Genomic DNA, 16,398 nt, shown 5'->3' with positions numbered 1-16,398 from the left:
AGCGCGGTTAGTAACGCCGTTATATTCTAATGCTGTTATTAACAACACTGTCCTTTGGCGCTGCTGTCAAGTAAAGTGTTACCTATTGACCAATTTAAATCAACAAATAAGCCGCACTGGACTATAAGCTGCAGGATTCAAAATGAGGGGAAAAAAAGTAGCTGCTTATAGTCTGAAAATTACGATAGTCTTGTTACTAGTAATATAACTACTTTCTTTAGGGAATAATAAAGCAATGTATGGCATTACTATTTTTCAGAGTAATATGTCATACATAGGCCTGTCGCGATAACAAATTTTAGTGAGCGATAACTATTCTCATAAATTATTGCGCCCCCCCCAATGTTTTTTAACCAATTTACAATAACACAGTGAGAATACAGTATATATTAATAGATCAAGTACACCCATTTAAACGCGATAAATATTTACTCTTAAATTCAAAAATAATTTTTAAGAAATCACAACTAAAAACAATAGACCATGCCTCTTAAGTAAAAAAACAACAATATTGATACCGCACAGAAACACAGAATAAATAAAATGTGTTTAAGAAAAAAAGAATTACACTTAATAACTTAAGCATTTAGGCAAATGAAAACTTTTCCCGTCATAGCTTCTGCAATGGTGTTCCATAGGGATGCAACGATACAGTTAAGTCACGGTTTGGTACGATTTTTGATACGGGGGACACGATTTTCGATCCGATTCAATACATTTAATGCTCTGTAAAAAAAATAAACAATTATATTTTTTGTTTCGTTTTTTGTTGGTTTTTTTTTCTTTAATTGCCATCATATAAACATGCATTTTAGTGCATAATATTTATGTGCTTACTTCTTACTGATCTGAAAAAAAATTGTATAAAAGTGCTGAGAACAATCTTTACTGTTTGTAAAGTGAGGCAGGGCACACTGTTGATTGTTACAGCTCTCTTAGCAGCAAGGTTTACTCCATGAGCAAGACATCCTATTTGTGGTCCGAATCCATCTGTGTCACGTACTGAATTAACAATATTTGCAACATTATTTATAGTCACTGGTATGGATTGATTTGGCCTTCTTAACTTCCATTCAGTCATGACAGTTTAGAATTCATCGATGTAGTATATGGACTACGTGTCCCATAATCACTCTGGGCTCACGTAGCCAATGGCATGGGACGTAGCACATCTAGTTTGCCATTTCATGATATCTAGTGTGTGCGCGCATTAAAAAAGTTAGCAAGCGCTGAAGTCACGTCTGCTCATTACTACACAACACCAGCATATGACAATCGACTTTCATAAACAGGATAGTTTGAAGCACAGCGCTCTTAATTTCATTCAGGTTGTTCGTAGCAGCCAAGTCGGTATCAATGTTTTGGGGGACTCCGTTGTAAATATCCGTCGTTGTGCCGAAAAATAGCCGCCGCGCGTGAAATGTCACTCCTGACGGGAGCGCCCACATGTCAACAACACCGGCGCGCCGTAGATGGTCCACAGTCACTCCGGAGCACCGACGCGGCCGGTATACGTTGAACAATATGATATAATGGGAACGATTGGCTCCGGCACTAGTTTTTGCCGGACCTGGAACGAAGATGCATTTTGCGCAGTTGGTAATGAGGAATACGAACTTTTAACAGCACGTCTGCCGCACGCGCGCAGGCACGTCCACGCGAGGCGATAAATCGCAGCGGAAAAATTACCACCTTCATTTTATTTATCGTGCGATAAATGGAATTATTGCATATTGCGACAGGCTTAGTCATACATACAGTATATTAGTTTTTTTGAGTAACTAAGCCCAATACTGGTTCTGGCCAGTGTGTGCTTTCATGAACTCATTCACTGACAGTGACAGACGTCCAATCCATTTAAACTGGGAGGCCTCCCTCCTAGTTCAGATGGATTCGACGTCCATCTCCGCCAATTGTAGCGAATGAGGGCCAGAGCTCAGTTCATCATGCTAAATATCTATGAACATTGGTATTACCTAGTCAATGGCTAAAGCTTTCACTGGTTTAAAAGTGGTGCAGCTTCATTTCAACTGTCCGGTCTATTCTGAAGAGTTCCCACAGCTAAAGCCATTTCATTACAGCAGTGTAGTGCAGTGAGTGTGCGTGTGTGTTAGATGATGTGCAATGAAAGTAAGAAAAAAAAAAAAAAAAAACAATGAGCAGAGCGAGCAGAGAGAAGGACGAGGAAGGAGAGCGTTTATGACAGAGAGATGGAAGCGGGAAAGATAGCGAAAGCGAACAATGTTGTTTCACTGCACATAAATGTTCCCTCACAATGGTTTTAATTATGCAGATAATTTTGATGTCCCCCTCTCGCTCCCTCTATCCATTCACCTCCTCCCTCTGCTTCCAGCATGTTTTTTTTTCTCAAACAAATGTCATATTCCTCCTCCTTTCCCATATGCATGTGAAGGAGGGACTTTGGTCAAGAGGTAAGATTGTAATAATGTTGAGTAAACAAGCTGTACAGTTTGTGCACACACTCACCCCTTTACAGATAGCCACAGCCTCCTTGGACATGGACTTGGGATAGGACACATGGTGCTCCATGATGGACTGAAATAACTCATCCTCATCCTCGCCATCAAATGGAGGCTAGTGTACAAATCACATGCAGAAAAAGTTCATACATCTTATTCATCGCATGATTTTTATTACTGCCGCTCATAATAATAATTTCCACAAATGACACTGACTTTCAATAGAGTCCTTTCAGACAAAACTACTACCAGTATATACTCACTGATTTAAAATATAATGTAGTCAGAGTTTAATAGGGATGTTTTTGTTTCGATCACGTGATTGGATATTGGGCCCGATCAAGTCATTTTCAGATGGTAGAAAAGATAGGGTTTTAAAAATGTATTTATGAATTACATTTTGAAAGATTAACTCATTGACAGCGATTGAGGTCCACTCGTTTTTGACTGGGAGGGAAATCAATAATTTAACGATACAGCATGTTTTATTGCAAGGGCGTAGGTTTGGTCTCAACATTGGTAGGGACGATATAACGGCATAACCTGCATGTACACTTTTGCTGGGGATGGGACATTAATAAAACCAAACAGATTATTGAATGGTGGTCTTGGCTACATTTCTCACAAATATGAACCTAATTAATTGATAGGCTAAATGATCAATATACTAACTTTCATGTGTATTGGTTCAGGTGAAACAACGTTCAATTCAAACCTTTGTTTTCAAAAACTACGAAAGAAACATTTTGAAGTGCAAGTCCCTTTGTTAAAAAACAGGGAGCTATCCAAGGATGGGTCCACTTCTAGGGGACACTGGAGCATCCCTAGTCTCAAACTAAAGTATTTTAATATAAAAGTGATTTTGGAAAAAAAAAAAGAAAAAAAAAATTGGACATGTCCAAGGACCGATCTATGGACCAGTTTACATGGCGACTCTGCGACACAAAGACGCAATGACTGAGTAGCGGACTCGCCTCGCGTGCATACGGTGTCGGTGAAGACGGAAGGCGAAGACGAAAAATTCTGAATCCTGCCTCCAAAGTGGAATAATCCGATTGCGGGGTATTGAGAGGGGCTTGCTCCGTATGAATATCAAAAGCTCCCGCGGCGCGAGTCCGCGCCGATAACGTCAGCACTCGTACACGTCACATTGGGCGTGCGCAGCGGTGCTACTAAACATTAAAAACAGCATATATGGCGGAATGTCGGCTTTAATTTACTGTTTTAATAATATTATAAAATTAAATATGTTGAATGTTTCCTTTTTTGTGCCTTTTTGAACAATAGAAAATTGCCATTTCTTCGAGTGGGCGGGCATATTTTTTTCCGGGCTGTGGAGCTTGTTGGGGTCAAAGTGCATCATTCGCTGTCGCCTTGTAAATCTGCATTGCCCCCTAGGGCCTGACATGAATACCACATCGTTTTCATGCGGAATTTCGACATTGTCCGAATGGAAACGCGCCAATATAAATGCAAATTTGAAATTTTTCGTATTCTCGGAGAGTCACCATGTAAACGGCCCCTATATCTGAGGCATACTAGACTACCCTCCAGGTTTCTACAGGTATCAGCAAATCTCATTTAGTAATGCTTTTTAATGCCACTTTAAACTAATTTAATGTCCATGCCCAACTTCAGGCCATGCATGCATGGTGGAGAGCTAGGGGGAGGAACACTAGCAGCCGATAGGTGTTATCTTCAGCCCTAAAATTAGCGACCAGAGTAGCTACTGGTACATAACGGTGATTCCTGCTTAATGCAATAACTCTTATAGGAAGGAAAACTGAGAAACTAACACTCATACCCAAACCAGTCACAAAGCACTCTCATGAAATTCTGCTTTGTGATTTCAATTCACAGATTTTTTTTCATGTCAGTTCATGTTCATGTCAGTGTCCCCCTGGAGTGGACCCATTCTTGGATAGCTCGTCCGTTTTTTATCTTTTATTTATTTATTTAAATAAAGGGACTTCCACTCAAGACACCGCGTTGCATGGTAATGCACATAATACAGACAATGATCCAAATGAGGGACGGCTAGCCTGACTTCGTTGTTCCTTGTGGAGGTTGGCCTGACCGCACTAGTTTTGCAGGTTAGCAAGTTCACACAGTTTAATGTTATGCCAACTCTGATGCAGGTCGGACTTTCAGTAGCAAAATTAGTGGTGATTCCCCCAACTCCACGACATTGATGTCTTTTTACATTACTTACAGTGGCTGCTGCTAGCCGAAAAAAACTAATGGCCCTCCTCCGCGAAGGGGGTGGAGGAGGTGGCGTGTTGTCGACATGAATCTCTCGGTGCTGTGTGGGTGTTCGTGTGTGTCTGTGTTGGGGTCAAGTTATCAGCCAATCAAACGTGCGTTTGAGTGGAAAAAAACGGACTGGCACATTCAGCAAGTGAAAAGGGATCACTGTAATAATGGGTAGGGTCTATTCCATCCTTACAACATATGGGAAGATAATCTAAATTACCTGTATAACTGAACTTATTATATAATGCAAATCTGGTTGCTTAGAAGTTGGTGGGGACAATCTGAGCATCCTGAAAAATTGGTAGTCTTATGTCCCCACCGTCCCTATAATAATAATAATAATTCACCTACACGTGTCAACCACGTAACTTTGGTCGTGGTGGCGGTATTGCATCCATCTACCGTGATAACTGGAGGTTGCTACCTGTACCTGATAGCCCCATTCTCACATCTTTTGAATACTCCGCCTCACTCTTGCCTGGTCGTTCTCCCACAACAATTACCACTATATACCGGCCGCCTAAACCTAACAAGGATTTTCTACTTGATTTTTCACAACTGGTCATCCATCTTTTTTCCCTCTGTCAAACTATTATCATCCTTGGCGACTTCAACATTCATCTTGACAATCAAAATAATCCCTTCACAAAAGATTTCATCTCTTGTCTTGACAGCCTCGGTTTAACACAATGCATCAACTTTCCCACTCACAACAAAGGACACATTTTGGACTTGGTTTGCTGCTCTGGCTCCACCCCTTCTGACTGCACCCCCCACCCATTACTATACTCTGACCACTCCCTAGTTACTTTCAGTCTCAAGATCCCCTATTCAAAAATTATCCTCCCCAGATCAATTTCATTTCGCAAGACCGAGACCATTAACACACAAGCACTCTCTTGTGACATTGACAACCTCCTCCCACAAACTCCACCATTTCACCTGCCGATTTAGTGTCCCACTACAATATCCATCTCCGCTCACTCCTGAACTACCACGCCCCCCTAAAAACCCGTTCTGTTTCTTTCACCCAATCCGCGCCCTGGTTCACCCCTGCTCTCCGCCTGTTTAAGTCACGAAACCGTCAGCTCGAACGCCTGTACAAGAAAACTGGACTATCAATACACAAAGAAATGTACTGTGCACAACTCAGTTTATACAAGGACCAAATCAAAGCAGCCAAATCAACTTACTATTCCAGTCTCATCTCAGCTAATCAACACAACTCTAAAAGCCTGTACTCACTTCTAGCCAAACTCACTAAGCCTCCCGATCCACTCCCTCGTCACATATTTTCTGCAAATTTTTGTGAAGCCATCCTGACATTCTTCTCCACGAAAATCACTGACATTCACCAATCCCTGACCCACTCCGGAGCTGCAGTTTCTGGGACTGACCCTGTTCCCTTTCATGTTCCCCTCATTAGCACCCTCTCTTCATTTATCCTTCCTTCAATCCCGGCTATCTCTGACATCATCACCAAATCCAAATCCACTACCTTGATCCTCTTCCCACTGCCCTCATAAAAACTTGTCTTCCCTCAATAGCCCCCCTCATCACCACCATCATTCACTCTTCACTTACATCCGGTGTAGTCCCTCCATCCCTTAAAACTGCTTCCATCACACCCATTCTAAAGAAACCTAACCTGGATCCCACCAATTTCAATAACCTCCGCCCAATCTCCAACCTACCTTTCATTTCCAAAATTCTTGAAAAAACTGTTGCATTCCAACTTCATAACCACCTAATTACCAATGACATTTACGAGCACTTTCAATCCGGTTTCCGCCCCCTCCATAGCACCGAAACAGCCCTACTTAGAATTACAAACGACCTCCTCACAGCATCCGACTCCGGTTTATTATCAATTCTCGTCTTCCTCGACCTCACTGCTGCCTTCGACACAATTTCCCATACAATCCTTCTCGACCGACTCTCCTCCATTGGTATCACCCACACACCCCTTTCCTGGTTCACTTCCTACCTGTCCAACCGCACACAATTCGTCAAACTTGGCCCCCATCAATCCAGTTCCCTCCCTGTCTCCTCTGGCGTGCCCCAGGGCTCGGTCCTGGGGCCGCTTCTCTTCATCATCTACATTCTACCCCTCGGTTCCATTTTCCGCAAACACAACATTCACTTTCACTGTTACGCGGATGACACCCAGCTCTACATATCCTCAAAACCAACCGCCTCCCTCCCACCTTCCTCCCTCACCCTCTGCTTAGATGACATTAACTCCTGGTTCTCCTCCAACTTCCTCCTACTTAACAGCTCCAAAACAGAAGTCCTCTTGGTTGGTACCACCGCAACACTCTCTAATGTCCATAAGTTCTCTATTACAATCAACAATTTACCGATCTCTCCTTCATCTCAGGTTAAGAGTCTGGGTGTCATCCTCGACAGCACACTTTCCTTCCGGTCACATATCAACAGCATCACCAGATCAGCCTATCTCCACTTTCGCAACATTTCTCGCCTCCTCCCTTCTCTCACCCGCCATACCGTTTCCACCCTGGTCTGTAGTCTAATAACCACCCGGCTCGATTATTGTAACTCACTGCTCTTCGGTCTCCCTAATAAGTCCCTCCAGAAACTGCAGCTCCTCCAGAACTCAGCAGCACGCCTCATCACACGAACCCCCGCAACACACCACATTACCCCCATCCTCCGTCAACTTCACTGGCTTCCCGTCAAACAAAGAATCAATTACAAAATCCTCATCATCACCTTCAAAATACTCCATGCCTTGGCCCCTCCTTACCTTTGCGATCTTCTCCATCCAAACAATCCAACCCGTTCACTTCGCCCTACCACTTTCCCCCCCCTCTCCGTCCCCCGTGTCCGCCTCTCCACCTTTGGTTCCAGAGCTTTTAGTCATTGCGCCCCCCAGCTCTGGAACTCCCTACCCCCTGATCTCCGCAACATATCTACTCTATCACTTTCCAAATCTCGACTGAAAACACACCTGTTCACTCTATCTTACCCACCATAACCCCTAGCTGTCATATTTTTTTTACCTCTTTTTATTGTGCTTTTAAGTTTTTAATCCTTTTAATACCTTTTTATCGTACTGTAATTCCATGCCTCTTGTGAAGCGTCTTTGTGTATCTGAAAAGCGCTCTAGAAATAAAATGTATTATTATTATTATTATTATTATTAACAGAACATTAAGAATATACCATTGAAGGATTTGGGATTCCATTTTAACAATTAAAACGTTTTATTTTACTCTTTAAATTTTTATATAAACACAGAATGTCAACTTTCCATGTAGCATTTTGGCAGTTTTTACTCTAAGATCATAACAAATTGAGTAGCTCGCACTTGAGAAATCAAATCAACTCCTAACAATTATTAATAGATGAGTGGGGGAAAGACTCTGAGGGAACTTTTTTATTACAGATTTTCAAATATAAAATTGCTCCAAAAGAACAACAAATATTCCTCTTTTCTTAAAGTACTGTATGTAGTCAGAAATACACAACACACACACCTGTCCAGCCAGCATTTCATAAAGGAGAACTCCAAATGCCCACCAGTCCACAGATTTCCCATAAGGCTGGTAAGCGATGATCTAAAACAAAAACAAAAAAAGATCATTAAGTTATTGACTGAAAGAAATGACAGGGAAGTAAATAGTTTAGATAAATGTACTGTAAAAAATATTGAGGCATTCATCATAAAGGAACACAATCTACCTCTGGTGCTATGTAGTCAGGTGTTCCGCAGAAGGTTTTGGTAGTGACTCCATCATTCATATTTTCTTTACACATGCCAAAGTCGGCGATTTTAATGTGACCCTCACAGTCCAGCATTACATTGTCCAGCTTGAGGTCTCTGTTAAATTCATAGTGAAGTAGATACACCCACATGGGTAAATAATTCATTTTGCAGAAGATATCAAGAATGTGGACAAGAGCACATTTGGTGACAATAAAACAATCAATCGACAGTACATGAATATGGAGTTGGAAGGTACACTGCTGGCCAAAAGTACTGGCACCCCTGCAATTCTGTCAGATAAAGCTCAATTTCTCCCAGAAAATGATTGTTATTACAAATGCTTTGGTAGTTATATCTTCATTTATTTTGCTTACAATGAAAAAACACACAAGAGAATGAAAAATATCAATATATATTTCACACAAAACTCCAAAAATGGGCTGGAGAAGAGTATTGGCCCCCTTTGAAAAATCATGTGATGCTTATGTAATTTGTGTAATTAACAGCACCTGTTACTTACCTGTGGCACACACCAGGTGGCGGCAATAACTAAATCACACTTGCAGCCAGTTGAAATGGATTAAAGTTGACTCAACCTGTGTCCTTCTGAGTACCACATTAAGCATAGAGAAAAGAAGACCAAAGAACTGTATGACGACTTGAGAAGCAAATTGTGAGGAAGCATGGGCAATCTCAAAGCTACAAGTCCATCTCCAAAGACCTGAATGTTCCTGTGTGTAACGTGCCCAGTGTCATCAGTAAGTGTAAAGCCCATGGCACTGTGGCTAACCTCCCTAGATGTGGACGGAAACGAAAAATTGACGAGAGATTTCAATGAAAGATTGTGCGGATGGTGGATAAAGAACCTCGACTAACATCCAAACAAGTTCAAGCTGTCCTGCAGTCCGAGGGTACAACAGTGTCAACCCATACTATCCATCGCCATCTGAATGAAAAGGGACTGTATAGTAGGATACCCAGGAAGACCCCACTTCTGAACCAGAGACATAAAACAGCCAGGCTGAAATTTGCCAAAACTTACCTTAGAAAGCCAAAAATGTTTTGGAAGAATGTTCTCTGGTCAGATGGGACAAAAGTAGGTTTTTCTTGGAAAACGCATCAACAAAAAAAAACGAGGCCTTCAAAGAAGAGAACACGGTCCCCACAGTCAAACATGGCGGAGGTTTCCTGATGTTTTGGGGTTGCTTTGCTGCCTCTGACACTGGACTGCTTGACCGTGTGCGTGGCATTATGAAATCTGAAGACTACTGACAAATTTTGCAGTATAATGTAGGGCCCAATGTGAGAAAGCTGGGTCTCTCTCAGAGGTCATCCAGCAGGACAATGACCCAAAACACACTTCAGAAGCACTAGAAAATGGTTTGAGAGCAAGCACTAGAGACCTCTCAAGTGGCCAGCAATGAGTCCAGACCTGAATCCCATAGAACACCTGTGGAGAGATCTGAAAATGGCAGTTTGGAGAAGGCACCCTTCAAATCTCAGAGACCTGTAGCAGCTGGCCAAAGAAGAATGGTCTAAAATTCCAGCAAAGCATTGTAACAAACTCACTGATGGATTCCAGAAGCAGTTGTTTGTAATTATTTTGTCTAAAGCTTGTGCTACCAAGTATTAGGCTGAGGGTGCCAATACTTTTGTCCGACCCATTTTATTTTGTTTTGTGTAAAATGATAATGATTTAATTTTTTTTCATTCTCTTTTTGTGTTTTTTTCATTGCAAACAAAATAAATGAAGATATTACTACTAAAGCATTTGTCATTACAATCATTTTTTGGGAGAAACTGAGCATTATCGGACAGAATTGTAGGGGGTCGAATACTTCTGGCCAGCTGTGTACATGTGGTTCATGAGCATTACTAACACTATATTTGTATACCTCATATTGGTATTATATTATATTTTATTTTATTAAGTTTATTTTATTTTGTTTGTATTTTTACTTTTGCTGCTTTGGTCAATGGGGCAATAACCAACCAAAACCATTAGTGACAGAAGCAGCAGCTCAGACCTGAACATCACTATTGAATCAAAGAACTCAGACTGAGAGGACAGATTCTATTTTTGCCAGCAATGGTTTAAAAAAAAATGTCATTAGTTAGTTGACCTTATTTGTCTACCTATTGACAAAAACAGTCATGGGCAAAGTATGGATCCATTCTTGAATGCAGCTGAGGGGGATTTTACATCATAGTCTCTTAATATTTATTCATTTTTACTTTTTTCTTTGACAAAAATTGGATGGTTAAAATTCATTTTGAAATATTGTATTTGTTATTACCTGTTTAGTAGTGTTGCTCAGATACTGACACTACCGGTACCAATACATCACTAAAATCACGTCATCAGTATTGGGGAGTACTAAGAAATAACGTGCCGATGCTGGGCAATAGGTTCTAGTTTTGCACTCAAATTGGGTGCCAGCTACCCACACCGCTGCAAAAAATGTCCTTCCCAAGGTGATGATAGCTGTCCAATCGGGTGGCAACCAATCAACCTCCTGCTGTGAATTTCCATGAATTCATCACTTGTCAAAATCCAATCCATTTGAAGTGGGAGGGTGGCGAGTAAGCGAATGTTCCTTCACTGCCAGCCCTAACACTTCAAATTGATTAGCCGTCTAGTGCCATCAATGGCAGACAATATGCAGTGTCTGACCAATGGCCAATACAGTAATGTTTACATCAACGATGACGAAAATATTTCATCAACGAACACTTTTATCATGACAATGATGAGATGATAACGAGCTACAAAGGTGTTTTGGGAGACTAAAGGCTTATACTTCCGCGTCAGACCTGCGCCGTCAAGGAAGACCCGAGTTACAACTCTGCGCCGTAGCCTGACGTGCTCCTCTCGAATTTTCTAACTTTCGCGTCGCGTAGACGCGTATGACGTGGCAGAAACGGACTGTGATTGGTCCGCTCAGACCGTTGTTTCCGGTTCAGCGGGAAATCACCGCCATTGTAGAATAGAATCAAACATTATTTTCTACACGCAAAAATGGACCAAGCCGACGGGAGTATCATCGAAGAGCAAGTCTCGTCAAGACATTATTGTGATTGCCAAATGGCAAGGTCGGCGATTGGAAAAAAAAAAGGAAGAACCAGCCAGACGTGTGTGTTCGGAATCGAGTGGCCACACGAAGCGGTGACCCAGTCGGCGAAAAACTGCCAACTTTTTATTACTTTATGTCGTATTTTTGGTTGGCGCACTTCATCATTTATTGTGTACATATGTTTGCTGTGAGTCTGTGACTTATTTACGTGTCACACTTCAAGTATATGAAGACTAAAGCACAGATTTGGTGTCAAAAGAGTTGTTTTGATCTTTAACTTTCAATAACAGACAGTTCACACATGATACATCATCAGTGATTGAGAGTGCCTCGGTGCTTTTTATGATAGCGGTAAAATCAAGGCTCCCAACGCAGTTTGGGAAGTTCCATAGACGCCAGAAATCTGCTATGGCTTCCCACTGGCTGGTTATAGGACACGGCAAACAAATCGGGCTGGAGGGCTTTGCAGACCTTGAACGCAGTGCTCGACGCCAGTTTGAAGCTAGCCACCATAGCTAGCTCTCGCCACCCGAGTCTAAAATTCTCTGTGCGGCATCAAAAGTCGGCCAGACTGCCTCGAAACCATCTTCTGTGTCGCCTGCCCCTCAATATTTGTATGTTCAATATTTATTCAGTGTTGATGAGCAGAATATTTACTTTCAAGAGTTCCATCTTGCATTGTTTTTCTCCGTTAAACTAGACTAGCGGAAGTCAACAAGCATGCCCCAAAACCATACAAACATGACACCACACCCCTCCAGTGGCTTGGCGGTGAATTACAGAGCAACGCGTTCCCTCACCGCAGAACTATCGAATGTCGAATGACACCGTAGTTGCTGCGCCGTCACCGCAACGCGGGAGTATAACTCAGGCTTAAAACATAACGAGACGAATGCCAGTTTTCGTCTCTGACGAATTGAGAATGAGAGGGGACGAAAATGAGCAATAGTTTTCGTCACATGTTCAAAATGTGTGACATTTTATGTGCAGTTTGCCTGCATGTAGCAGTGTCTGGTGGTGTCACTCGTGATGAGCTGCCCCCCCTTCCCATCTCACCAATGTGTTCTCTCCAGTTTCAATGCATGCTTGCACAAACGGTTAAATTCGTTTTCTTGGCCAGAGAGAATGCAACGTTGCTTTACCCTTTAATAGCCTTTGCTATCACACACGAAATGTAACTTCCAGCATTAGCATTTAATTCACGTTAGGCTAACGCTAACGGTGAGCATCCTCTAGGACTCTAGAACTCTCGGGCAACTTATTTTTACGTACAGTACATGGCATCCAGGTGGCTATAATTAATTGAAAATGTAATGTTTTCCTGCTGAGTGTGTAAAATCACCAAGTTGGCATTGTCCTTGTAGACTTGTGCTCGTCTGTCAATGTTCATTCGAAACAGTTGGGAACCTTTTTGATTTTTGGAGTACTTAAAAAAAAAAAAAATACAGACGAAAACATTTTAAGTAAACAGTGACTAAAACTAGAACAAATTAGTTTTGATTTTTCGTTTAAAAAAAAAAAAAAATAGACAAAAACAAACATATTTTGCGATGACTAAAATAGGACTAAGACTAGTAAGTATTATTGTCCAAAAGACTAAGATGAAAATTAAAAGGGCCGATACCACGCTGCCGGATGTCGGAATCTGTATCGGGAGCCAAAAATGAAATTGGTGAACTTTACTGGTCTACTGGTTAGTAAATGTATTTGAACACATTAACAAATAAAAAAGCTGCATTTAGATGAAATATTTTTCATACTACAAAAAAAGCCTAAATGGCCAAATTACAACTACGACCAGACACTTTGCTTAAAATAAATAAATGTGGCCCTAAAAGTTGACGCACTCTGGTTTAACGTGTCGTAAAGATTTGTGCTGAGGATAGTTGAGACTGGCTTCCCTTATTGTTATTGCCTGTAAGTCAACACCGGACAGGTTAATATTATGGATTTCTTGTCTTGCACAACGGACGTTACCTGTAGATGATGCCCTTTTGATGCAGGAAGAACAAGCCAATGGCAATCTCTGCAGCGTAGAATCTACAAATGAACCCACAACAGAAAGCAGCCGTAATTAGAAAGAGGCTGAAGGAAAGGACAGGGTATGCATGTATGTGTCTGTAGAAAGGTCGGTGCTGTCTCTTCAAGGCCAGATGATAAGATCAACAGTCTGGACACACTGACTACGTATGAGTGCGTATTTCTCAGACCGTGCGCAATCGACATCTTGTCGGTAATGTGCTTGTAAAAGACGTCAGGATGCATTCTGTATGTGTGCAAAGTGGTGACGAATATGCACAGCCTATTTAGTGCCTAATCTGTGAACAGAATGATACCCAGAGGGCGAACGCTGTCGCACAAAGCTTACGTGACCTTATCCTTCTTAATGAAAACATGCACACGGTTTAAGGCAGGAGGGATCCAAATACTGGCTATGGAATAAAGAAAATCCATTGAAGACATCCCCTGCCATGTAGTAGGCACAAAACATTACAAAACTGTTGCCTTAAATTACGATAAGAAAACAAAACATAAAGCAGACTTTTTTACATTAGGCTTAATCTTTGAGATAGTGGGGGTTAAATTAGTCGGAGGACTTGATTTCCACTAATTTCGTGCAGTTTTTTAGTTACAGTATTTATTAATTTTAGGACTCCAGAGTGGCTAAGCTAGTACAAGTCAATGGTCCTGTCTTAGCATGCCAATAAAAAACGATATTAACAGATCTAATATAGTCAAATAAATTCAAAATGCAGATCATTGTTTGAAATACCCATGCTACTAAAACAAGATTTTTATTTTTTTTTTATTTTGAGACATTTTCACCTCCAGCAAACCTGCCTTCTCGTAAGTGATCAAACAGTGGAGGAAAAATGACTACTAAGGTAAAGAGCCCACACTGTAAACTGCTTTCTTTAGTTTTACTATTGACGGTCTGCTTTTTGATGGGCAGCGCAATTTTTTCGAGTCAGATTGAAGCAACTTCTTTTTCCGACTTCGCAGCTAGGGCAGTTCAAGTGACGTTCCAATAATATTTTCCCTGGTCGGAGGTTGGAAAAAGGTCTAGTGAGTCTTGACTGAAGAGCGGCAACATGTTGAAATGCGCATTTAGAGGCTGTGGAAACTGAATAAATGGGCAAATGTTTTCACAAATTCCCTATGAAGAACAAGTAACAATATAAACTGTGGTTACTTGCTGCTTGCTAAGACAGGACATAAAAGGACATAAAAATGCCAGTGGAAAAAATATCACTCCGCTCTGCAGCTTGTTCCCTGCAGAGCTGCTGTATTACAAATGTTGCTTTTCGTACTACATTTATTGACATGCAATGGTAAGTTTTAATAACTTTATCCTGAAAAAATAGCCAACACTATTGATTGCATGGGTCATCCGTGATTTTGATGCATGCATATGACCATTTATTGGCATGCTAAGAAGGGACCATTGACTTGCGCTGGCTTAGCTGCTCCTGAAACTAACAAATAACTAACAAACTGTACGGAATTTAATGAACTCAACTCCAGCGACTACGGTAATTAAAACCCCTGCTAACTCAAAGATTAGGCCTAATGTCAACAATTCTGAACTTCCTCTTCAACTATCAAGTCTGGACTTGCGCCCTACTGCATTTCAGAAAAGGTTTGCGCAAATTTATAGATGGGCAAAGGCAGAAACTGCCAACAATTTATCAATATGGTAATACGGTGGTATCTCTACATACAAAGTTAATTCGTTCCAGGACCTTGTTTGTAAGTCAAAATGGACGTATGTCGAGCAGGATTTTCCCATATGAATATTATTAATTTTTAAATTATGATTCCATTAATTTGTTCCACAGCCCCAAAACCTACACTAAATCCTTAATAAATACTGCTGGTACTATAACAAATGGCAATTACACATAGCAAAAAGAAATACATTATAAAAATCAGAATAATGATAATAATAATAGTAATGATTCCTGTAAAAATATAAGAAATCGGGTTCTGACGGCCGTGTTTTGCGTGCTGTACCTGAACGCACCGCGTTACTGACGTGACAGAGAGAGGAAGCCGTGCGGTTGAGAGTTTACTCTCACTTTTATTGTTTTGTTGAGAACACCGTCAACTGCAGCGGACAATAGGCGTGTTGGACAAATTCTGAAATAAATGATAAAAACCTGACAAAGTGACAATAATCATTGTCACCTTAACTTATAAAGACTGGCGAACGGAGGTCGGAAGAGGACCATGGAGATCTTAGACATTCTACTGCTGTATTGTTGAGCCAGTTCATGGATGCGCACCCCACGCTCATATTTTTCTATCATTTGCATCTTTAGTTCAATGGTAAGCGTAAACTTTTTGCTTGTTTCACCACCAGTATCAACATTTTAGAAACCTGTGTCGATTTCTCTCACAAGAAAATCCGCTGTGCGTCCATTTGCGGCGCTGTCATGTCGTCGTATTTCGAGTCAAATGGCGAGTCAAATTTTCTGTTGGATGTCGAAAAGATCATGCGTCGATTGATCGTATGTCGAGGTACCACTGTATATCACGATACTTTGTATCCTAATATGTTAACGATATGCTCCGGCCAAGAATCGGTACGTATCTCGTTTTAAAAAGATGTCACATTTTAAATACAGGAATATACAGGTTACGATTAAAATTTTCCAATACACCACAAGAATAGTCTCTATTTGAACTCATTGGCTACTATTGACAGCGCTCGACGCCCAATTTATTTGGACTGGGGGCCATCTAAATCAAAATTAATTGGACGTCTAGTGCCGTCAATGGCAGCGAACGAGTTGCGAAACCCACTCATTTGTTTACAAAAATGTTGCAATAATATACTGTTGCTGTATTTACAAAAATG

General features: G+C 41.1%; 1 protein-coding gene across 2 annotated transcripts in view; it reads right to left on the bottom strand.

Moving 5' to 3' along the window:
* prkcbb (protein kinase C, beta b) overlaps nt 1-16,398 on the bottom strand; it is a 261,728-nt gene that overhangs the window by 75,703 nt on the left and 169,627 nt on the right. For both annotated transcript variants that reach the window (XM_057860710.1, XM_057860709.1), the window contains exons 12-15: nt 13,515-13,577; nt 8,439-8,577; nt 8,234-8,314; nt 2,488-2,595 (exon numbers count right to left, since the gene is read on the bottom strand). In XM_057860710.1, coding sequence (XP_057716693.1) covers nt 2,488-2,595; nt 8,234-8,314; nt 8,439-8,577; nt 13,515-13,577 — 391 coding nt within the window. The remainder of the gene's footprint in view (nt 1-2,487; nt 2,596-8,233; nt 8,315-8,438; nt 8,578-13,514; nt 13,578-16,398) is intronic.

The sequence above is a fragment of the Corythoichthys intestinalis genome, chromosome 16, assembly GCF_030265065.1.
Source record: "Corythoichthys intestinalis isolate RoL2023-P3 chromosome 16, ASM3026506v1, whole genome shotgun sequence".
Taxonomy (NCBI): domain Eukaryota; kingdom Metazoa; phylum Chordata; class Actinopteri; order Syngnathiformes; family Syngnathidae; genus Corythoichthys; species Corythoichthys intestinalis.
Note: the sequence above shows the minus strand (reverse complement) of the source record. Positions and strands in the feature narration are given on the sequence as shown.